The sequence below is a fragment of the Balaenoptera musculus genome, chromosome 11, assembly GCF_009873245.2.
Source record: "Balaenoptera musculus isolate JJ_BM4_2016_0621 chromosome 11, mBalMus1.pri.v3, whole genome shotgun sequence".
Taxonomy (NCBI): domain Eukaryota; kingdom Metazoa; phylum Chordata; class Mammalia; order Artiodactyla; family Balaenopteridae; genus Balaenoptera; species Balaenoptera musculus.
The window spans coordinates 95,010,820-95,036,536 of NC_045795.1; the positions used below are offsets into that span (position 1 = coordinate 95,010,820).

The 25,717-nt window shown below is 40.1% G+C and overlaps 1 protein-coding gene across 5 annotated transcripts in view; it reads left to right on the forward strand.

The window, feature by feature from the left end:
- The window catches only part of GRM7 (glutamate metabotropic receptor 7), an 818,647-nt gene that overhangs the window by 682,133 nt on the left and 110,797 nt on the right, over nucleotides 1-25,717 (forward strand). For all 5 annotated transcript variants that reach the window (XM_036869668.1, XM_036869667.1, XM_036869664.1 and 2 more), the window contains exon 8: nucleotides 8,456-9,391. In XM_036869668.1, the coding sequence (XP_036725563.1) occupies nucleotides 8,456-9,391 (936 nt within the window). The remainder of the gene's footprint in view (nucleotides 1-8,455; nucleotides 9,392-25,717) is intronic.

Sequence of the window (25,717 nt, forward strand, 5' to 3'; positions counted from 1 at the left end):
GCCATAGTTTGCCAATTCCTGGTGCAGATCATGAATTCAGTTTTGAACAAGTTTATTTGAGGTATTTTTGAGGCATCCATGTGAATATGTTTACATTATAAATTATTCTTAAATCCATGCTTTAAAAAACTACTTTCAAATGTTTTTAATAATTCAAGCAAGATTAAATACCTAATGTTTGATTGGTAAGCATCATTTAGGGAACTGTGTCCCCAGGGGGGGACTAAATAAGAGATGATTTGTAGTTAACATGTACATTGTAAGGAGATGGCTCCTCTCCTGGCAGTTTGTTTCTGAAAGAGATAGCTAACTAGTGTCAGCAGATATGTATTGTTTGGCCAAATGAGTATATGGTAATTTTGAAAAAGCATCAACATTGTGAAAAACCGAAGGTTCCCCAGAAGGCTGTCCTGATTCTTCTGGAAAAAATAAAATAAAAAATAAATAAAAGGAAGTTCTGAAGCCAAGTTAAGATAACCCTTTTTTAGTTAGAGGTATAGAAAGGTGTGATAAAGAAAGAAATGTAGAATTACTTTGGGGGCAAACTGTTCAATCAGTCTGGGAGCTTTTAATTATGCAAATTTAATAAATAGCACCCGCCTTTCCCCTTGTACTTAAGGGAAACACAAGCATTGAAATAGTAAATGCAGGGCTTCCCTGGTGGCGCAGTGGTTAAGAATCCGCCTGCCAATGCAGGGGACACGGGTTCAAGCCCTGGTCCAGGAAGATCCCACATGCCACGGAGCAACTAAGCCCCTGTGCCACAACTACTGAGCCTGTGCTCTAGAGCCCACAAGCCACAACTACTGAACCCACGTGCCACAGCTACTGAAGCCTGTGCGCCTAGAGCCTGTGCTCCGCAACAAGAGAAGCCACCGCAATGAGAAGCCTGTGCACCTCAACAAAGAGTAGCCCCCACTCGCCGCAACTAGAGAAAGCCCACGCACAGCAACGAAGACCCAACGCAGCCAAAAATAAATAAATAAACAAAAACAAAAAAAAAGAAATAGTAAATGCAGATCATTTTGGCAGAACTACTAATGAAGTCTATTCTTGATGTATAATTCAATATGTATTTGCATGGACGTGTAATTTATTTTGTGTTCCTTTAGACTTTGTTTTGAGGAGAAGCATTATTTTACTCTCACATCAGTTGTTTGCTTTATGGGCTGAGCCTTTCTAGGCATTTTAAGTTGTTTAGCCAATGACATAAGTCCGGAGACCTTCCTGAACTGTGAAAATTTGTAATTCCACTACAGCGCCATACTTACCCATTAAACCATAAGAGTATAACTGAGCATTTTAGGTGACCTTCTCGGACTTTTAATGAGAGCTAGTGCATCCTAAGGTCAAGAATAGAAGTCTGCAGTCAATAGGTTCGCTAAACAAAACAAATATTTTCTCCTAAATTCCAGCCCTTCAAAGAGTTTAGTTCATTCTTTCCCATACTTGTCTAGATATGACCAGAGGAGCTTTCAAACACCCTGCTGCCTATTTGGAATTTTTAGAAGATCCCCAAGTGATTGAAATGTGCAGTCAAGTTTGGGAGCCACTGGCATAATTCAAAAAAAGGTCTTAATTCAGAGCAGACATACAGATGGCCAATAGGCACATGAAAAGATGCTCAACATTGCTAATTATTAGAGAAATGCAAATCAAAGCTACAATGAGGCTCCACCTCACACCCGTCAGAATGGCCATCATTAAAAAGTGTACAAGTAACAAATGCTGGAGAGGGTGTGGAGAAAAGGGAACCCTCCTACACTGTTGGTGGGAATGTAAATTGGTGTAGCCGCCATGGAAAACAGTATGGAGGTTCCTCAAAAAAATGAAAATAGAGCTGCCATATGATCCAGCAATCCCACTCCTGGGCATATACCCAGACAAAACTATAATTGGAAAAGATACATGCACCCCTGTGTTCATAGCAGCACTATTCACAATAGCCAAGACATGGAAACAACCTAAATGTCCATGAACAAAGGAATGGCTAAAGAAGATGTGGGGTGTGTGTGTGTATGTGTGTGTATTCAATACATACATATATCTAAATATACATATATATCTCCAATGAAATATTACTCAGGCATCAAAAATAATGAAATAATGCCACTTGCAGCAACATGGATGGACTTAGAGATTATCATACTAAGCGAATTAAGTCAGAAAGAGAAAGACAAATACCATATGAAATCACTTACGTGTGGAATCTAAGATACGACACAAATGAACATATCCATAAAACAGAAACAGAGTCACATGGAGAACAGACTTTGATTGCCAAGGGGCAGGGGGAGGGCAGGGAAGGAATGGGAGTTTGGGGTTAGCAGAGGCAAACTCTTATATACAGAATGGATAAACAAGGTCCTACTGTACAGCACAGGGAAGTATATTCAATATCCTGTGACAAACCATAATGGAAAAGAATATGAAAAAGAATACATATATATACGCACATATAGCTGAGTTGCTTTGTTGTGCAGAAGAAATTAACACAATGTTATAACTATAGTTCAGTAAAAATTTTTTTTAAAAAAGGTCTTAGTAGCAGTACAGAGCTGCCCACATCTTGGACCTCGAGGTGCTTTACAGTGAGATGAAGCTCTAAATCCCTCCATGGGTGCCCAGGGACTACCGTAGTTAAAACTAGTCAATTATGTACTGTTTTATGTACAATCTTTTATATACACTTTAATGAAGAAAGCGTATGGCACTTTCTTCCTAGAGTATATTAAACACGATGAACTGTACAAATAATTCCAAATTTTGAGTAAGTAGAATTTGAATTAAGTGTGTTTATAGCAGTCCCGAAATTCCGTTTTACAGTCCAGTCCTGCTGCCTAAAATTTAACAATCGGGGCTGAGGCTTAAAAAAGAAAAAAAAAAGACATTGAGATACTACAAAATTCCTTGTAAAGCCATTCTACCTTACCCACTCCCCACCGGAACCTAAACCTGCTTATTTTCTAGTATTAGAAATTCAACATTCTTGTGCATTTTTCCTGAAAAGATTTTTTCATAAATTAGCCAGGACACATATATTGTAATGAACAAATGGTGTTTAATAAGAAAGCTCTTGTTAAATTAGCTCATTCTATTAAGGTTTTAATAAGTAAAAATAATGCTGTTGCAAAGAATTATGCAACAAAAATACCAGCCAGCTTGCTCTACAGAGTGTATGCTGGAAAATGCAAATGGAACTTCACTGGAGAAAATATCCCTGCAGTGACACAGTTTTCCTTCAGGGAGAAAATGTCTTCTAGATAAAAATGGATGCACTGAACAGTGTTTATAAAAATCCTCTCAGTTTGATCCCTGCATTTGGCAGTAAGACAGCAACTCATTGGGTTTTATTTTAAAATTCCAGTGATTATAAGGTTTGCGCATCCCCGGTGGAATAGCTTTCTCTGCTAGAGCCAGACCCCAGTTTTTCTTTGCCAAATACATGTGCTAAAGAACTTCAGCTGACAGGTACTTTTTCATTCTCTCTGTCTGAGCCAGAAACAGTGGAGTCACAGCTGATTTTTTGAGTCCAGGTGTTTACCACCCTCTTTTCTGAGTGCTTTCAGGAGACAAAGACAAGTGTATCCAATCACGTGTGATTCACAAGTTTCCTTTCCTCCTGGAACTCTCTACTACCCACGCAAGAACTTGAATTATTGGCTAACTGTCCAATAGTCTCAGGCCTTCACGTACCAGCTGCAGAAGTAAGAGTGTATTAGAATGTTTGACTGCAAGTAGTGGGCTACCCATGAGGTATTGGTTAACCAAGGGAAGTTTACTGTTTCACGTTCGCAGTTCAGGGTAGGGTGGTACCAGTGTTGGTTCATTTGGTTGACAAAATAATGCCACTGTTTAAAAAAAATGATTAAAGAAGACAATTTAGGCAGTACAGACACACTTTATTTAACACTTTGTGGACAGTCTTCTTTCAGAGAACTGCATTAAAATGGGGTGGAAAGCGGAAAACTCTTATAGGGTAAAGAATAAAGAACAAGGAAAAGACATATAAAAATTATCTGATGGGCTGGGCCCACATAGTCAACCCTTTTTGGGGTGAGAAGCCCCTGAGTTGACTTAGCCTTTGGAGATTGGCTGACTAGATGTACTGCATTTCTGTTCGAGTGAAGCTTGTTTATAGGAATGTGAAAGTTACTTTGATAACATCAAAGATACAAATTCTGTTTTTGTTTTTGTTTTACTATCCTCAGCATATCAGCTTTGTTCCTTCAGCTTGTCTCTTCATGGTGGCACAATGGCTGCTGCAGCTCCATATATCACATTTGCACACATCAAAGGCTGAAGACAGCATATCTCTTCTTTGTGTCTCTACTTTAAAGAGTGAAGAACGCTTTCCTAGGACTCCACAAAAGGCTTATTTTTGCTTTCATTGGCCAGAATTACCTTATTTTCTCTTTTTTAAACAATTGATTCACTTATCGATAAAATCTATGCACCATGCATGGTGTTAATTGATGATACTAGCTTTACAGGTGTATTCTCTTGCCAAGAGCTGAGATCTCAGCAGTCCTTTGCCATGAGCCAGCTACTGAGCTGATCCAGTATCCAGTAACCATTAACTTGGGATGTCCAGGAAGAAAATGCATTCTTATCAGGGAATTTAGAACTATATCTTCTAAAGAAGACGATGGTAAACATCCTAGCCTTTTTCCTCATCTTTGTTGACCTGAAATAAATAGACTGACATATATTGCTCCAGCAAAAATGGGTTTATTTGAGATCAGCAAGAGAATTGCAATTCGGGGTCTGAAACGGTGGCAAGCCACACGCAAGACCCCTCACAGCAAAGAAAGGAGAACACTCTTACAGAGGGGAAAAGGAAGTTGGAGGGCAATAGTAAAAGGTTCATGGCTTTTCACTGGCCGAGTCCTTGCCAAGGAAGAGGAGGAGTCTTCTTCCTGTTGGGTTCAGCTATGGGCACAGGGCGTGAGATCTCCCCCTTCTCCTGACACTCTTTAATTGAGATTTCTATTTATTAATTTTTTACATTTTTCTGCAGTTTAACTTTGGCTTTCGAGCTAACTAAATAAAACACAGTTTTGTTGCAGAGTTTAGAACAAACTTGAAATTTGCATTCCTTCTAGCCTTTTGACAAAGTCAATTGACATTACAGTTAATTTTTCAAAACCCTAAATTATTATCCTCTTTTAAATAGGTGCCCCTGGGCATTTTCAGCTGTTTCTTCTTATGAAACAAGACACTAAATTTGTGTGGATAGGTAAAGATATACACAAATCATATGTGTCACTTTAACAAAATTCTCACTTACTGGAGCTCTTAAAGGTTAGTTGGTACCTTTATGGAACATAAATTGCATTTTCAATAATGATTTTTGTTGGCAAAGCAAGTAAATTAGACTTTTGTTCATTTGGAGCAAGAAGCAACTTTGTTGCTTTAATATATACAATTAAATTGAGTTGAGATCTACTTTAAATGAAAATTGAAAACAAATTAAGTAGCCAGTGTAATGTTTGTGGTTATAGCTGTTGTATACATTTGGTTAAGTTGAGAAAAAAAGCTGTTCAGCATTGCTGACCATTTTATTTGTGGTGAGGGGGGATTGCAAGCTGGCAATATTTGAAATTGGCTATAAAATATTACATATAATGATAATTTGTTTTTATATTTGTATGAGCCCTACATCTATTCCGTAGCTTAAGTTTAATCATATGGCATATTAGTTCCCACTCGTGTTGGAATCAGGCAATCTCAAGTTTCGCTAATGATATTTATTTGTAAGGTTTTTTTGTTAGTCTTTCTTACCATGAGTAGGGCCTTTTACTTTGATATTTTGAAACATTTGTATTAATAATAGCAATTTTTTAGGTTCCGACTTCTTGGAATTGGACGTTTATAAAGTTAATGCATGTCTTTTTCTCTCATTACAAATTATTTCCTTAATTTTATGACTTTGGGATGGCTGACAATGACCTACTGGCTCAAAAATGATGATGTTGAGAAAGAAATGATTATGTTTTATATCTAGTTAGATTTATTAGTGCTGACTTGGGCTTTGTACTCAGGCAAATGAGTTCATAGGAGTCATCCAAAGACACTTGGGTCTCTGATTAAAGTTTAAATTCAATCACTAGAAGGTTATAATATTTTATAAAGTTTAATCCTTGAGCTGTTCTTTCCCCCAGAATTAACTACATTTGATTCAGGTGTTGATGGAGTTCTCATTCAAGTTTTGATGGAAGTATCACACCTTGCTATACACTGCATCCTGTTTTAACAGAGCATTCAAATTCCACTGAGCAATAAATTAGTTCCCCCCCTTATCTCTTAAAAGTATGCATTTTAAAAAGGCTCAGGGACTTCCCTCGTGGTGCAGTGCTTAAGAATCCGCCTGCCAATTCAGGGGACACGGGTTCTGATCCATGGTCCGTGAATATCCCACATGCCGCAGAGCAACTAAGCCTGTGAGCCACAACTACTGAGACCGTGTGCCACAACTACTGAAGCCTGCATGCTGCAACTACTGAAGCCTGTGCATGTAGATCCCGTGTTCTGCAACAAGAGAAGCCACCACAATGAGAAGCCTCACACCACAACAAAGAGTAGCCCCCGCTCCCCAAACATAGAGAAAGCCTGCGCACAGCAATGAAGACCCAATGCAGCCAAATCAATCAATCAATCAATCAATAAAAATAGTTAAGACTTTCCAGTATCTTTCTAACCTATATTTTTGTTCACATATCTTAAAAATTTGATTAACTAGATATGGGGAATATCAGCCAAATTTGTTCATTGGAATGTATTCGTGTATTTTTTAAGTACATCTTTTGCAACACGTAGATACTAAAATTATTCATTTAGTAGGTATATTTTTCAGGACCCTTGGTTACAAGTAAGAGAAATGCAATTCAAAGTATTTCAGCATAGCAGTGTTTACTGAGTCACATAATGACACAATATAGGGAAAACCTGCTTCAGGCAGAGCCGTATCCAGGAGCTTAAACAGGCTTATCAGTAATCTTTCTCTTCAATTCTCTACTCTGCTTTCCTTTGTATTGACTTCTTCCTCTGAGAAATGACTTTCTCTTTATAGCCATGAGCACCAGCATCCTTACATCCTGGAAACTGCAAGTCCAACAGAAACAAAGATTTTTATCCTACATAATCTCTGTAAAAGCCGTGAAGTTAAATGCTGTGCCATTCTGTAATGACCCCGTCCCTGACCCAGTCTCTGGGGCTAGGAGGTTGGAATGTATCAGTGGTTGACAAAGTGTGATGGCTAGAGAATCTCCAGCAACACCATGTGTGATTTTGTTAGAAATATATACTCTCGGGTCCCATCCTAGTCCCAGTGAATCAGAAAATCTGAGAGTGGGGTTCAGCATGCTGGGTTGTAAAAACCCCTCCGAGTGATTCTAATGTGTACTCAGGCTTGAGAACGACGCAGTATCCTAATTGGCCCAGCCTGGGTCTTGCTTGCTGCCCCTGGAGTTTCCGTGTAAATCCCATCTCACAGAAAGCACATAGAAAAAAAAAAAAAAACTGTGAGGAACTGATATCAGGAAAAAAAGAAGAATAGATGCTGTGCTGGAAAAGATGAGATATCAGCCCAGTAATAAAGTTCTTCTTCGTTTCTAATGCCATTATTTCTCAGAAGACTGTTAATTATGAATTCCCCTCCAGAAAGCCAATATTCTAATTAAGCAAGCACACGTTCATCCTTCTCTAGGATATAGTGTTTTAGTTTAAGTTTCATCTCCAAATAGGTACATGGCTAATCTTGAAAGGTTTCCAGACCATATTACTTTCTTATCAAGTGCTTCGTTAACTACAATTAAAACCCTCAATAATGAAACTTATCACTCCTCTGTGATAAATAGGTTCATTTGCTTCAAAATTTCTCAATGAAAATGGCAGTGATGCCTACAGAATTTTAGAAAAGGTGGTTAGCACTGCAATGTCATCCAAAATAATTTAAAACCAATTAAAAAAAACAAAAGCATCTAATAAGGGAAATGAATATAGCTTTTCACGTTACTTAAGATTTTTGACTTAATTTGGGACATTTGCACTTATTACCCAGGAGACGGCAGTAGAGAGCACGTCAGTAGTCTCTGACTTTATCTAATCCTAAGAATCCTCTGAGTACTTGTTGAAAATAAAGATCCAAAGGCTCCTTTTCAGGATATTCTTATTTGGGGGGTCTAGGGTAGGAACAGGGAATCTGTATTTCCGATAGCTACCACAGGGAGTTCTTACAATCCGGCGTGTTTGGCACACTCTACAGTGCTGAAGACTGAAGGTGCTACAGTGGAATGGTGTGGGGGTGAATCTTGGTTGTAGCTCCTGCAGCTGGGGGTTAGTTGCTTTACCTTGTCAAGTCTCACATGTTGCTGTCATTACTGTTTATTGTTATTGTTCTTTTTCTTTCCTCTTAACTAACCTACCTGTTGCACCTTCTTATTTCTTGTTGCAGATAGAGGACATGCAGTGGGGTAAAGGACTCCGGGAGATCCCCCCGTCAGTGTGTACACTGCCATGCAAGCCTGGACAAAGAAAGAAGACACAGAAGGGAACTCCTTGCTGCTGGACCTGTGAGCCTTGTGATGGCTACCAGTACCAGTTTGATGAGATGACATGCCAGCATTGCCCCTACGACCAGCGACCCAATGAAAACCGAACCGGCTGCCAGGAGATCCCCATCATCAAACTGGAGTGGCACTCCCCCTGGGCCGTCATCCCTGTCTTCCTCGCCATGTTGGGGATCATCGCCACTATATTTGTCATGGCCACTTTCATCCGCTACAATGACACTCCCATCGTCCGGGCATCTGGGCGGGAACTGAGCTATGTTCTGTTGACGGGCATCTTTCTTTGCTACATCATCACTTTCCTGATGATAGCCAAACCTGATGTGGCAGTGTGTTCTTTCCGGCGAGTTTTCTTGGGCTTGGGTATGTGCATCAGTTATGCAGCCCTTTTGACAAAAACCAATCGGATTTATCGCATATTCGAACAGGGCAAGAAATCAGTGACAGCTCCCAGACTCATAAGCCCGACCTCACAGCTGGCGATCACTTCTAGTTTAATATCAGTTCAGCTTCTAGGTGTCTTCATTTGGTTTGGTGTTGACCCACCCAACATCATCATAGACTACGATGAACATAAGACAGTGAACCCTGAGCAGGCCCGGGGAGTTCTCAAGTGTGACATCACGGATCTCCAGATTATCTGCTCCTTGGGATATAGCATCCTTCTCATGGTCACGTGTACTGTCTATGCCATCAAGACCCGGGGTGTCCCGGAGAGCTTTAATGAAGCCAAGCCCATCGGGTTCACCATGTACACGACGTGCATAGTCTGGCTTGCCTTCATTCCCATTTTTTTTGGCACCGCTCAGTCGGCGGAAAAGGTAAGCGGAAATGCACACCGCACCATGCGTTTCAAAAAATGTGTTCCTTTTTGAGAATACTGAAGCCAAGTCGATTGTAGAGAGCAAGAGGTTTTAAAAATGCAGAGTGGTATTCCCAAGACTAGACAAATCCTGAATTAATAGGCGTCAGTGCTACAGAAGTGCAAAACCTGCCTTGAGCTGTGCCATCGGGTTGGCCAAAAAGTTCGTCCGGGTGTTTCCGTGACGTCGTACCCCAAACCCGAATGAACTTTTTGGCCAATCCAATACATTCGTTCCACTGGAAACCAACCAGAGGTGTAGCCTTTTCAAGTCAACTGATTAGAGAGTGATGCCACGTAGCAAGAGGTTATCCAGTATAACATAATCCAATCTGTCTAAATTAAACCTTCCTATCATTCATTACCCACTCCCTCTTCTTTCATATGTATTTCCTTGGGATAAGAGAGGAGGGCCACAGCCCATTATTTCCCAGGATAAGGGTGGTCATCACCAGCTCTCTCTCTTCCTCGTGGCTGTGTAGGCGCTCACTGTGGATTGGATCATGTGTGTGAACTATACATCATATGTCTGTATCTAAATGTATCTCTAAATGGGTGGATATAGGAGACCTTTGGTTGTCATTCCAGTCTATAGGCTCCCTACAGCTACATGTACAGTAATTGCCTCAAATGAGGCAGAGCGATACCAGAGACTCAAGTCTCCAGCAGTGGGAGGGCCAGTATGTCACAGGGGAAGTGTCATCTGGCTGCAAAAGTTCAAAGTTTTCAAAATTAGTGGGCCCTAAAATGTCGACCCTAGATATGTTCAGTGTACATGACCTCCCCCTCCCCATATATAGAGTTTTATGTTTTTTATGAGTCTGTAAGCTAGGCAGTCCTAATATGTTGAATCTTAACGCAACTAATATACGTGTAGCTGTAGGTTTGACATGTGTGCGAATCAGGCAATGCTACCATGTTGATTCTAAATGTGATTCATATACATCTGAGCTCTGTGCTTACCTGGATATGGTTTTCTATATATGCAAACTGGGCGATCCTAATAGGTTGATCTTAATAAGACGTGGTGTCCTTTACTCAGTGAAGGTAGCTCTGGCACGTCAGTACAGCTGAAGCCAGAACTGAGACTTATGTCCTCACTGGCACACTCTATAGAGAGAGCACAGTTACAGCCTGATTAGAAGTCAGCACATCAGGCGTCTAGCCTGGTACCACATCACTTTGGAGAAGTCTCTTAAACATTCAAGGACTTAGCGCCCTAAGTGGGGAGAACAAGGACTGAAGTAGAAATGTCTACAAATATACAAATCTCTGCTTCTGGGAATTAGTTGAATCTGGTTGTTCATAATCATAGAAAGGATTAATGGGCTTTGGCTGGTTTTCCAACTGAAAAGATGTCTTTTACCTAAACGGTTTGATTCAGCAGCTATAAGATTAGACTGGGTTTAAAATAAAAAAGGCAAATATCTTATGAAAGCACATAGAATTCTAAAACCAAGGACAGTGAATGGTTCCAGATTACAGTTTTAGTCATAAAAGGAAGTTCTTAGAGGAAGTTCTTCTTGAACATATGCTCAGTGAGCAAAGTATGTGTCCAGAAGTATGTTTCAAATTCATAATGCATGTTTACTATCTGTGAAACCAACTTGAATTTCATTTCATTGCTTTATCCCTGGGCCAAGGGAATAGTAAAATATGAGGTAGGGTAGTGAAATGCAATGTATGGCAGCATGTTGATAATCATGGACATTTTTATGGGGTCTGATGTGCATCATCAAAGCCTGTCGAGATAATCATTATTCTGTTATTAAACACAATTTCCCATGCAACAGGATAAAAATATTAGAGCTTTTTCTTGTAAATTTGTGCTTGAGGAATATAAAAGGCAGGGATCATTGCAGCTGTTCTATAGATGAGACTTGTTGTAATGCATATTTGGCATTATAGGTCTCTACCATTTCGTTTGTCATTTCTAGTCATGACTCTGCATCTTGTCAGTTAAGATCAGGGGTGTAATTTACTCATTTAAAAACCTGAGAAGGATACAAGTTTTCAGGAGCTGGATTCACTGATTCTGGTTGTTCTAGAAAACATTGCATTGGTAGAACCGGACTACAGGAAAAACTAAGCTGTCTTCAAGCAGTGTGCTTTGTATACCAGAATATAGAAGGCACATATTTCTCTTTGTATACTCTCAGTGAATTATGATGTTTTACAAAGTTGTTTGACACAATTAAAGGTACCAAATTGCCAACTGGGAACAGTGAATTTTGCATGAAAATGCGCATGTCTTCATGCTAGGCATATGGCTAGAGTACATGAAACCATGGAATTTTTTTTTTTATTTTTTTTACTTTCTATTTTCCTTATCTTCTTTTTTATTTATTTTTTTATTAGTCATCAATTTTATACACATCAGTGTATACTTATCAATCCCAATCGCCCAATTCATCACACCACCATCCCCACACCACCGCGGCTTTCCCCCCTTGGTGTCCATACGTTTGTTCTCTATACCTGTGTCTCAACTTCTGCCCTGCAAACCAGTTCATCTGTACCATTTTTCTAGGTTCCACATACATGTGTTAATATACGATATTTGTTTTTCTCTTTCTGACTTACTTCACTCTGTATGACAGCCTCTAGACCCATCCACGTCTAAACAAATGACCCAATTTCGTTCCTTTTTATGGCTGAGTAATATTCCATTGTATATATGTACCACACCTTCTTTATCCATTCGTCTGTCAAAGGGCATTTAGGTTGCTTCCATGAGCTGGCTATTGTAAATAGTGCTGCAATGAACATTGAGGTGCATGTGTCTTTTTGAATTATGGTTTTCTCTGGGTATATGCCCAGTAGTAGGATTGCTGGATCACATGGTAATTCTGTTTTTAGTTTTTTAAGGAACCTCCATACTGTTCTCCGTAGTGGCTGTATCAATTTACATTCACACCAACAGTGCAAGAGTTTCCCCTTTTCTCCACACCCTCTCCAGCATTTGTTGTTTGTAGATTTTCTGATGATGCCCATTCTAACTGGTGTGAGGTGATACCTCATTGTAGTTTTGATTTGCATTTCTCTAATAATTAGTGATGTTGAGCAGCTTTTCATGTGTTTCTTGGCCATCTGTATGTCTTCTTTGGAGAAATGTCTATTTAGGTCTCCTGCCCATTGTTGGATTGGATTGTTTGTTTCTTTAATATTGAGCTGCATGAGCTGTTTATATATTCTGGAAATTAATCCTTTGTCCGTTGACTTGTTTGCAAATATTTTCTCCCATTCTGAGGGTTGTCCTTTCGTCTTGTTTATGGTTTCCTTTGCTGTGCAAAAGCTTTGAAGTTTCATTAAGTCCCATTTTTTTATTTTTGTTTTTATTTCCATTACTCTAGGAGGTGGATCAAAAAAGATCTTGCTGTGATTTATGTCAGAGAGTGTTCTTCCTATGTTTTCCTCTAAGAGTTTTATAGTGTCCGGTCTTACATTTAGGTCTCGAATCCATTTGGAGTTTATTTTTGTGTATGGTGTTAGGGAGTGTTCTAATTTCATTCTTTTACATGTGGCTGTCCAGTTTTCCCAGCACCACTTATTGAAGAGACTGTCCTTTCTCCGTTGTATATCCTTGCCTTCTTCATCATAGATTAGTTGACCATAGGTGTGTAGGTTTATCTCTGGGCTTTCTATCTTGTTCCATTGATCTATGTTTCTGTTTTTGTGCCAGTACCATATTGTCTTGATTACTGTAGCTTTGCAGTATAGTCTGAAGTCAGGGAGTCTGATTCCTCCAGCTCCGTTTATTTCCCTCAAGACTGCTTTGGCTATTCAGGGTCTTTTGTGTCTCCATACAAATTTTAAGATTTTTTGTTCTAGTTTTGTAAAAAATGCCATTGGTAATTTGATAGGGATTGCACGGAATCTGTAGATTGCTTTGGGTAGTATAGACATTTTCACAATATTGATTCTTCCAATCCAAGAACATGGTACATCTCTCCATCTGTTTGTATCATCTTTAATTTCTTTCATCAGTGTCTTATAGTTTTCTGCATACAGGTCTTTTGTCTCCCTAGGTAGGTTTATTCCTAGGTATTTTATTCTTTTTGTTGCAGTGGTAAATGGGAGTGTTTCCTTAATTTCTCTTTCAGATTCTTCGTCGTTAGTGTCTAGGAATGCAAGAGATTTCTGTGCATTAATTTTGTATCCTGCAACTCTATCAAATTCATTGATTAGATCTAGTAGTTTTCTGGTGGCATCTTTAGGGTTCTCTGTATATAGTATCATGTCATCTGCAAACAATGACAGTTTTACTTCTTCTTTTCCAGTTTGTATTCCTTTTATTTCTTTTTCTTCTCTGATTGCCATGGCTAGGACTTCCAAAACTACGTTGAATAATAGTGGTGAGAGTGGACATCCTTTTGTCTTGATCCTGATCTTAGAGGAAATGCTTTCAGTTTTTCACCATTGAGAATGATGTTTGTTGGCTGTGGGTTTGTTGTATATGGCCTTTATTATGTTGAGGTAGGTTCCCTCTTTGCCCACTTTCTGGAGAGTTTTTATCATAAATGGGTGTTGAACTTTGTCAAAAGCTTTTTCTGCAGCTATTGAGATGATCATATGGTTTTTATTCTTCAGTTTGTTAATATGGTGTATCACATTGATTGATTTGCATATATTGAAGAATCTTTGCATCCCTGGGGTAAATCCCACTTGATCATGGTGTATGATCCTTTTTTTTTTTTTTTTTTTTTTATGATCCTTTTAATGTGTTGTTGGATTCTGTTTGTTAGTATTTTGTTGAGGATTTTTGCATCTATATTCATGAGTGATATTGGTCTGTAATTTTCTTTTTTTGTAGTATCTTTGTCTGGTTTTGGTATCAGGGTGATGGTGGCCTCATAGAATGAGTTTCGGAGTGTTCCTTCCTCTGCAAATTTTTGGAAGAGTTTGAGAAGGATGGGTGTTAGCTCTTCTCTAAATGTTTGATAGAATTCACCTGTGAAGCCATCTGGTCCTGGACTTTTGTTTGTTGGAAGATGTTTAATCACAGTTTCAATTTCATTACTTGTGGTTGGTCTGTTCATATTTTCTATTTCTTCCTGGTTCAGTCTTGGAAGGTTATACCTTCCTAAGAATTTGTCCATTTCTTCCAGGTTGTCCATTTTATTGGCCTAGAGTTGCTTGTAGTAGTCTGTTAGGATGCTTTGTATTTCTGCGGTGTCTGTTGTAACTTCTCCTTTTTCATTTCTAATTTTATTGATTTGAGTTCCTCTCCCTCTTTTTCTTGATGAGTCTGGCTAAAGGTTTATCAATTTTGTTTATCTTCTCAAAGAACCAGCTTTTAGTTTTATTGATCTTTGCTATTGTTTTCTTTGTTTCTGTTTCATTTATTTCTGCTCTGATCTTTATGATTTCTTTCCTTCTGCTAACTTTGGGTTTTGTTTGTTCTTCTTTCTCTAGTTCCTTTAGGTGTAAGGTTAGATTATTTATTTGAGATTTTTCTTGTTTCTTGAGGTAGGCTTGTATAGCTATAAACTTCCCTCTTAGAACTGCTTTTGCTGCATCCCATAGGTTTTGGATCATCATGTTTTCATTGTCATTTATCTCTAGGTATTTTCTGATTTCCTCTTTGATTTCTTCAGTGATCTCTTGGTTATTTAGTAACATATTGTTTAGCCTCCATGTGTTTGTCTTTTTTACGTTTTTTTCCCTGTAATTCATTTCTAATCTCATAGCATTGTGGTCAGAAAAGATGCTTGATATGATTTCAATTTTCTTAAATTTACTGAGGCTTGATTTGTGACCCAAGATGTGATCTATCCTGGAGAATGTTCCGTGCGCACTTGAGAAGAACGTGTAATCTGCTGTTTTTGGATGGAATGTCCTATAAATATCAATTAAATCTCTCTGTTCTATTGTGTCATTTAAAGCTTCTGTTTCCTTATTTATTTTCATTTTGGATGATCTGTCCATTGGTGTAAGTGAGGTGTTCAAGTCCCCCAATATGATTGTGTTACTGTCAATTTCCTCTTTTATAGCTATTAGCAGTTGCCTTACGTATTGAGGTGCTCCTATGTTGGGTGCATATATATTTATAATTGTTATATCTTCTTCTTGGATTGCTCCCTTGATCATTATGTAGTGTCCTTCCTTGTCTCTTGTAACATTCTTTATTTTCAAGTCTATTTTATCTGATATGAGTATTGCTACTCCAGCTTTCTTTTGATTTCCATTTGCATGGAATATCTTTTTCCATCCCCTCACTTTCAGTCTGTATGTGTCCCTAGGCCTGAAGTGGGTCTCTTGTAGACAGCATATATATGGGTCTTATTTTTGTATCCATTCAGCAAGCCTGTGTCTTTTGGTTGGAGCATTTAATCCATCCACGTTTAAGGTAATTATCAATATGTATGTTCCTATGACCATTTTCTTAATTGTTTTGGGTTTGTTTTTGTAGGTCCTTTTCTTCTCTTGTGTTTCCCACTTAGAGAAGTTCCTTTAGCATTTCTTGTAGAGCTGGTTTGGTGGTTCTGATTTCTCTTAGCTTTTGCTTGTCTCTAAAGCTTTTTATTTCTCCATCAAACCTGAATGAGATCCTTGCCGGCTAGCGTAATCTTGGTTGTAGGTTCTTCCTTTTCATCACTTTAAGTATATCATGCCACTCCCTTCTGGCTTGTAGAGTTTCTGCTGAGAAATCAGCTGTTAACCTTATGGGAGTTCCCTTGTATGTTATTTGTCGTTTTTCCCTTGCTGCTTTCAAGAATTTTTCTTTGTCTTTAATTTTTGCCAATTTGATTACTATGTGTCTCGGCGTGTTTCTCCTTGGGTTTATCCTGTATGGGACTCTCTGCGCTTCCTGGACTTGGGTGGCTATTTCCTTTCCCATGTTAGGGAAGTTTTTGACTATAATCTCTTCAAACATTTTCTCGGGTCCTTTCTCTCTCTCTTCTCCTTCTGGGACCCCTATAATGCGAATGTTCTTGTCTTTAATGTTGTCCCAGAGGTCTCTTAGGCTGTCTTTGTTGCTTTTCATTCTTTTTTCTTTATTCTGTTCCGCAGCAGTGAATTCCACCATTCTGTCTTCCAGGTCACTTATCCGTTCTTCTGCCTCAGAAGAATCAATTCTGCTATTGATTCCATCTAGTGTAGTTTTCATTTCAGTTATTGTATTGTTCATCTCTGTTTGTTTGTTCTTTAATTCTTCTAGGTCTTTGTTAAACATTTCTTGCATCTTCTCGATCTTTGCCTCCATTGTTTTTCTGAGGTCCTGGATCATCTTCACTATCATTATTCTGAATTCTTTCTCTGGAAGGTTGCCTCTCTCCTCTTCATTTAGTTGTTTTTCTGGGGTTTTATCTTGTTCCTTCATCTGATGCCTTTTCATCTTGTCTATCTTTCTGTGAATGTGGTTTTTGTTCCACAGGCAGGCTGCAGGATTGTAGTTCTTCTTGCTTCTGCTGTCTGCCTTCTGGTGGATGAGGCTATCTAAGAGGCTTGTGTAAGTTTCCTGATGGGAGGGACTGGTGAAACCATGGAATTTTAATTGTGAAAGGCAGCAAATTACAAAATGCAAAAAGATATCACAGCAAAAGGCATTATTGCCAACCTAATACATACAAAATCATCACCCTTCCATTTTTGTTTAGATTTAAGAGTCGAAGTGTTTCAGCTGGAAGAATTCCATTGTTACAAGACACACAGAAAAAGAAAAATTAAGCAGTGAGTTCAGTAATATTTACTGTTTCAGGATATTGAATTTGTTTTGATTATATGAGTATTTCTTTGTGAAATTTCTCATCAGTTGAGTTCATTAACACAGCATAAGGTATGAGAAATGTTCCTTATTGTCTTGCAAAACATCAACCCTCATGAAGTTTATTTTTGCTTTTGTTATGGAGGATGCAAGAGGATATTACTATTATCTTGTTTTATCATTGCTAACCCTGTGACTTCTGGAATGAGGATCTTGGATGTGGCCAGGGATGGAAGAGGGAAACCCTAGGCATATGACAACGATTCCTTATCTTAGGAATTATATTTATGTGACTGAAATGATTCAAGGAGACACCACAAATGGTAGAATGACAGCACGGCAATTGCTTGCTTGTCTGGTGAAGTGCTGTAATATCCTATTGCTATATACTGGCACGATCTGTTGGAGGACTGGATTGTTTTCATGGAAAACAAGGGCTTGACTCATGGGTGTATCTTTACAAAGAGTTTTTCATGCAGCCAGGTAGGGAGGATACAGGTTATGCTGCTCAAATCTGGGAATCCCTATAGATGCTATGTTTATTCAATTGTTTTTAGCCTCTTGTTGTCTGGAGGACTTTCTGGGTAAGCCAATATATCATTTCTTACACATGGACAGGGAGACAAGCTTTGTACCATTTCTACAAAGGCAAAGTAGACCTTTGTATAAAAGGGAAAGGATCAGAGGGTCTCAGAGGTCTTTCCCTCTGTGCACGTGTGTTTGCTTGGATGGGGCAGGGGATGGGTTGGTGAGAAGAGGAGGAAGAAAAAAATGGAGGCATTTTCTGGTCAGCATTTCTGAAAAATGCTGGAAAAAGAGTCTTGAAGTCTTGAAGGAAAAAAAAGTCTTGAAGGAAAAGAGTTATGTTTTCTGTAATAGGACCCACAAACCTCTCTTGTGCACATATCAGAACAGAACCAGGGTGGATTTCAATACTTAAATAACAGGATTCTTTGGTTTTCACTGAAGCGTATTCCACTAAATGACAGAATTAGGGCCATTGTTGGCAATCTCTGCACCAGCTCAGCGTTTTTAACTGAGTGGTTCAAAATTGTGTCTGTGGTAATCCCCGGAGAAATTTGTTTTAAAAAATATCACATGTCCACCCACCCCAACTGGCTCAGTAGGGCTAGGATGGGCATAAAGCTCTAGATTTTTTAAACAAGCATGCTGGCAAAACACCAGTGGAAACCAAGGGTGCTTCTCAAAACTGCCTAAATATTTTCTTTCTAATCCACAAAAGACATTCTCTAAATATTTCCTGATTTCTAATTTAAGAGACTTTGGGGATAAATTAATTCTCATCCCAAACAACTGGAAGATCCACAAGAAACCAAGAGATCAGAAGGATACTATCCATGATCAAAGACAAAGTCTAGAGTCAAAAGGTCTGAATAAAGTGTCAACTTCAAAGTTTGGACCAGAGACCTGAAAAGCCAGAACCAAGGCACTGGCCCTGGAACCAGAGATAGCAAGAGGGCAGGCGGGTAGGAGTGTTCCCCCGGAGTATTTCTTGAAGGGCTGGGACTATATGCCAAGATCTTTTGATCTTCCAGTTATAGCAGTAGCTCCCCAGAATCTAAACACAAGCAAAACCAGCCTAGGACTAATATTAAGGATCAGAAATATTTGGCAGGGAGGGAAACATTCCCTAATCCATGCCTGAGGCAGACATCACTAATGACCAATGGCAAGCTTCCCCTGAACCCCAGTGTGGTCTTGAAATCTTTATCATCATAGTCTTTCTTGGCAACCACTACCAGTAAATCAGAACTGAAAGGAATTTGAAATCCACGTGCCATTTCTGATGTAGTGTTGGGTTTCAATGAATGACTCTCGGTATCTCTTCCCATGCAGCTGTTTGTTGTCACTGTACTGAAGTCCTTGAACAGCTTTTGTTAAGATTAATCTGCTTAAAGGTAAAGAATAGTCAGAGAAATGGGGTGTGTTTGAATTAGGCTTTATTTTGTCTCTGATCACACATCTTTTTTTTTTTTTTTTTAAATTGCCCAAAGACGTACAGGGAGGAAATGACCTAGTTCTCTTTGGAAGTAATATATTGATTAATGCTTCTGCGCTATTTGATTTGATTAAAATTATCTCCTGGTCTTTCAGCAATTGAATTAACAATTGTGCAACACCTACTGTGCCCCTAGGGCTCTGGGAAGGGCTGTGATGTAGATGTAAAGAAGGCACCATCCTTGTCAGACAGGAACTGAAAGCTAGTGGTCCACACAGGCCTTCAAAGAAATATCACCTGGTGTGAGATAAGCTACACTCGTCACACAAAGAATGCAGGATGGACACACAGAGAAAGGGACCTCCACTTAAGCTTCATGGAAAATGCAACAAGCGACCGGAAGTGAACAGGCAGAGGAAGTGCTAAGACAATCCATTAAGAAATTCTATCACATGTGAAAAAGTAGGGGGATGCTGTTTTCAACATACAGTACGTGGACTGAGGAGACGACATTGTGCTTAGGTGATTTTGACTCTTGCAAACCTGAGAGGTTTTTACGAAAAACTCATTCTATTGGCAAATTTTGAAACTACGTGAACCCCACGTTTCATTCCCAAATCAAACTTTTGGCAAGAATCGCCTCTTTCCTAAGGGGTGGGCCGAGTTAATTTTAAATACTAGAGCGTGTAAGCTGAAACACCGCTGTTGTTTCTTAGGATGAATCATCCCCTTATGCATATGTTGAATTATGCGTGGTCTTCCCTGTGGTGCAGTCCCGCCCCCTCTCCGGTTTTGGGGGCCTGGACTCAGAGATAACAGAGCTAACGATGCAGCAGAAGAGTAGCTGTGTTTGGACTTTCTCTTTGAAGCTATGGAGATCCAACAAAAGTTTCCAAGTGTGGGAGGAATGTGAGCATAGGATATCTTGGAAAGTGAATCCCAGGGATAGTACTTGAGGATGGAGGACGAGCCAAGGTGAAGCAACTAGAGAACTAGTTAAGTAGCTCTTGTCGTCGATGGATCAAAGGATGGCATTGCCTCGAAGAAAGCCTGAAGGACTAGAAAAGATAAAGCAGATCTGAAAGCTGTTTTGAACGTTTTGAACATTAAAAGAATACGCGAACAGGCTGTCTTATCTTCCTTTTTGTGTGACTCTGCTTTATTGCTGAAATCAGAGATACGGATTTTCTTTTCTATTTTGTGGGTTTTGCAAGTAACGTTGCCCAACTATTTAATCTTTTTTCAAACGGCAACTAAGTGAGGAAAGAAAGGACACCTGTTATCCCATCCTCTAGAGACAGTCATCGTCAACAGTCTGATGGCTTTACCTCTAGACGTATAAGTACACACACATACACAAACATTTTTTAAAATAAAAATTCTTCTTTTCCCTTCTGGAATGCTTACTAAGACCTTCGCCTTGCATCTAAACCCAGTGGAGAGAAACGTCCCAGGGCATAGGCGATGCTGAGGCCATTTGTTCACCCACGCTGTGATGGTCATGCATACTGGTGGTTGAGGCATTACTTCTGCTATTTAATTTTGTCTGTTCAAATTTTTATCAAAATCTTGTGAAACCGTCTCTTTTCTGCTTCCTGCTGTGACCTTGGTGATAGCTGAGCTTCTCTCCAAACAGCCCTCTGAAGCCAGCTGTTTGCACATCTGGCATTAGCCAATGGCTTGGAGTAGTACAGTCCTCTTTGCTCCCTTCATGATGCATCAGCTAATTTCAAGTGCTGTCACCTAGGACAATTGGAGCCTTCACCATCTCAGTCCTTTCCTTTAGCCAGAAAAGGTAGTTCAACGGGTAAAACCCAAGAGCCTGTGTAAAACTGAATTGAGCTAGAACTAATAAGGAAATAACTTACTACATTAAAACCATTCAAGGCCCCAACCATTCAAGGTTTGAACAGAGAGGTACTCAAAAATATTTCTGCTAAAAAGAAGACTTAACAAGAGTGTTGAATCTGCCCCCCATAGTGTGCTCCCTGGAGCCCAGTTTTCCCATTAGATGTCTTTCATTTTGAGACGTCAGCCACCAAAAGACCTAGTCACCAGGACCCAGACCTCACCTTTATAACTAGTATGAGGATAATGAGACAAATCTCTGTTCTTCGGCATTTCTAAGACCATCAGAGACCACCCATCATTTTCACAAACAACTCTTCTCAAAGCGCAGGAAATCGTAATGAAACACAGTTTACTGATGAGCAGTCAGAGGATTGCCAAATCCAGCCTTGGGGGCTGGAGATCCCTGTACTGTAGTTCATAATACGTACTGGTCTCACGAGCTTTTCTTTCAGGTCCCAGTTGCCCTCTGGTCCTAGAAGGTCATTCCTCCCTACCCCTTCATCTTATGGTGCTCTGAATCTAATCACCTTTTGGAATTTGCACATTTTGGGTGTGTCATTTAACCTTTTTGGTCCTAGGGTTTTTCATCTGCACAATGGGTATAATTATTCCTTCTTCTATGTTTGTTTAAGAGCAAATGAGTTCTCTAACTTGTTTAGCACAACATTTAAAAGACTGATGATACCAGGTACTGGTGAGGATGTGGGACAATGGCTACTCTCATACTCTGCTGGTGGAAGTGTCAAAGATAGTATAGTCACTTTGGAAAACAGTTTGGCAGGTTCTTAAAATGAAAAGCGTGCACCTACCGTACTACTCTAGACATTCGTCCTCTGTCTTTACCCGTGAGATATGAAAGAATATGTCCATACACAGACTTGCACGTCAATTTTTTTGTAGATTTATTTATTATTTTTGTAAAAATATTTATTTTATTATTATTTTTTAATTAATTTATTTTTATTTTTGGCTGTGTGCAGGCTCTCTAGTTGTGGCTACTCTTCGTTGCGGTGCGTGGGCTTCTCATTGCAGTGGCTTCTCTTGCTGCGGAGCACAGGCTCTAAGCGCATAGGCTTCAGTAGTTGTGGCATGTGGGCTCAGTAGCTGTGGTGCACGGGCTTCGTTTCTCCGCAGCATGTGGGATCTTCCCGGACCAGGGCTCGAACCCGTGTCCCCTGCATTGGCAGGCGGATTCTTAACCACTGTGCCACCAGGGAAGCCCTGTAGATTTATTTTTCATAGTCCAAAACTGGAAACAATCCAAGTGCCCATCAATAGGTGAATGGATATGCAAATTACAGTCTCTTCATAAAATGGAATACTACTGTGCAGTAAAAAGCATCAGAGTATTGATACGTCCAACAGCATGGATAAATCATAAGTAATTACTCTGAGTGAAAGAATGCAGATCAAAAAAGAGTGTATAGGTATGATTCCATTTATATCGAATTCTTTTTAATATCCAAATTAATCTATAGTAACAGAAGGCAGATCAGTTGTAGGCTGGGGGTGGTGCTGAAGAATGACAAAGGAGCACAAGGAAATTTGGAGGGTGATGTACGTGTTCACTTTCTTGATTATGGTGATGGTTTCAAGCATGTGTGTGTATATATGTCAGAGCTCATCAAATTGCACACTTCAAATGTGTGCAGTTTATTATGCATCAATTATACATCAATAAAGCCTTTAAAAATTGCTTTGCAGAGAAACCCTTCTCATCATCCTCCTTTTTCTTTTTTTTTCTTTTTTTTTTTTTTTTTTTTTTTTTAAAGGTAGAATTTTCTTTCTTTTTCTTTTTTTATTTATTTATTTTTGGCTGTGTTGGGTCTTCGTTTCTGTGCGAGGGCTTTCTCTAGTTGTGGCAAGCGGGGGCCACTCTTCATTGCGGTGCGCGGGCCTCTCACTATCGCGGCCTTTCTTGTTGCAGAGCACAGGCTCCAGACGCGCAGGCTCAGTAATTGTGGCTCACGGGCCCAGTTGCTCCGCGGCATGTGGGATCTTCCCAGACCAGGGCTCGAACCCGCGTCCCCTGCATTGGCAGGCAGATTCTCAACCACTGCGCCACCAGGGAAGCCCATCCTCCTTTTTCTTGAAACTTAATAATTAAGTGTTCTGGGACTTCCCTGGTGACGCAGTGGTTAAGAATCCGCCTGCCGATGCAGGGGACATGGGTTCGAGCCCTGGTCCGGGAAGATCCCACAAGCCGTGGAGCAACAAAGCCCGTGAGCCACAACTACTGACCCTGCGCTCTAGAGCCCACGAGCCACAACTACTGAAGCCCGCGCGCCTAGAGCCCGTGCTCCGCAACAAGAGAAGCCACCGCAGTGAGAAGCCCGCGCACCGCAACGAAGAGTATCCCCCGCTGGCCACAACTAGAGAAAGCCCGCACGCAGCAACAAAGACCCAATGCAGCAAAAAAAAAAAAAAAAAAAAAAATTAAGTGTTCTTATACCTATTGGCCTATTTGCACAGTGCTGACACAAGAAATTGCATCGGAAATAAAACTAGAATTGTATAAATGAGAGTATAGAGAGCACCTCACACATTCTCTGGCAAATGGTAAATGCTCAATAAAGGAGAACCATAACCTTCCATCCTAGGCTCCCCTTAGCAAAAATTTCTGTCTAAGTCAAGGCAGGAGGGTGAACAGAAGATGAAATAGTCATGCATTTGGGGAAACTGTAAGTAGAGGCTGTAGTGTGGCGTAGAGGGAAAGCAAGAGCTAACTCTGGAGAGGTGGGTAGAGGTGAAATCTTAGAGGATCCTGTATGCTTGACCTTGTTTTTTAAGGAAGCGGGTCGTGAGCTTCAGTGAGTTTTAGGGCAGGGGTGTGATGCTGTTGGATTTATGTTTTAGAAAGATTACTCATGGCTTATGAGTAATGGTTTGCATGATAGTTGTAATATTGTGATTTATAATAAGAAATATATATCTGATCTTCATTCCATTTCTGGCATGGAGCTACTAAAACCCTTGGAATTTCCTAAGCTAGGAGAGCTGTAAAGGTGTCTTTTGTTATGTTAATGAAGTACCTTTTGGGCCTCCAGGAGAGGTTGCCAGGAGCCAGGCTTGTGATTAGAGTTACAACTTCTATTTCTACCCCTGACCTCTGGGTCAATCAGCATTGACCAATGATTTAATCTTTCGCGCCTAATTAATGCAGCCTCCATAAAATCCCGAAAGGATGGGGTTTGGAGAACTGGGTTGGTGAACACTTGGAGAACTGGGGGGAGCAGCGTGCTCCAAGAGCATTTTCCATACCCTTTCCCCATACCTGTGACGTATACATATCTTCCCTCTGGCCATTCCTGATTTATATTGTTTTATAAAAACAAAACAAAACAAAACAACAGTCGTCTAATTAGTTAATGTTCCTGAGTTCTGTGAGCCACTCCAGCAAAATAATCCCAAGGAAGGGGCTGCTGGGACCTCCAGTGTATAGCCAGTAGGTCAGAAGCACGGGTGACAACCGGGACAAGCAGTTGGCATGTGAAGTGCAGTCGGGGGTGCAGTCTCATGGGACTGAGCCCTTAACCTAGAATATGATGCTATCTTCCATAGTATCAGAACTGAGTTGATTTGTAGGATATCCGGCAGGTGTCAGACTACTGGGGGAAAAGAAGTCCCATATGTTGGAACTGGGTGCAGAACATTTTACAGTTAATATGTGAAGTTCTGTCCTGGGCAGACAGACAGTGGTTACCAGTAATGATTTAAATGGATTTTTTCCTATAACCAGACTTTTAGATCCATGATAGTATGCAACCTGAGGGGTGAGGAAGAGTGAAAACAGTCTGTTGGATGAAAAACTTGGATCAGAGCTGGTAGCCAGCTGTACTTTCCTTCTCTTCCCTTTTGGTGAAGGGGCCAGCAAACCTCCCACACCAAAGAACGTTAGATGGACTTGGGAATTCCAATTCTGCTCACTCCCCTGTCTCGTAGGATGGTTGGTGGGGAGGAGACTTTGAAACACTGCCTCCAATCTACACTCTCTCTCCCCAGGTAAAGACAGGGACCTGCAGGTGAAACTGCAACCGATAGTATTCAGTAGTTGATATATATTATGGGTATTAGTAAAAGTTTGTTTTGAAGAGTATCTATATAGTAGAAATACTGTCTATACACATTTCCCCGTGCTTTGGGTGTTCTCACTGTGTTGCCACCATTCCCTCTTTTTCCAAAGGTGATGGGGGCTTTTGAACCGGAAGCAGTTCCTAATGAATAAAGCTGTCCTCAGCTGATTGGCCCTTTGTCTTGAGAATCAGGGTGCATGTTGTCTGCTATAGAGTTCCCACCCTCTGAGAGCCCAGCTTGTTAGCCTGTGCCTTTGGTAGCCCTCTACCCCCACTCAGCACTACAGTTGACTCTCCAGGTCTGCCTGGGTTGGGACATAAAGCCATTGGGAAGTCAGTGCATCAGGAAGCAAATGGTCTCAAATAAATGATAATCCAGTTACAGACTTGGAGGAGGGCTCATGTGGAATTTCTCAACTCTGATTGAATAAAAGTGACATTTTCCCATTCACATCTCAGGCACATAAGGGTATCTGAGAAGAGAGGGGGCCACACGTAGTCAACAGAGCGATTGTAGGGCAAGGCTGAGAGCACAGTGTGGCAAGGAATTTAAAGGACACGCCCGTGCCATTCAAAAGTCTTTATATACGTGAAGGAGGAACCTCAGGCACACTGGGTCATCAGTAAAAATCCATTGGTAGACAATTAAATGATGAAACAAAAAGTCCTATTTTCTTTCCTGTACCACAGGCT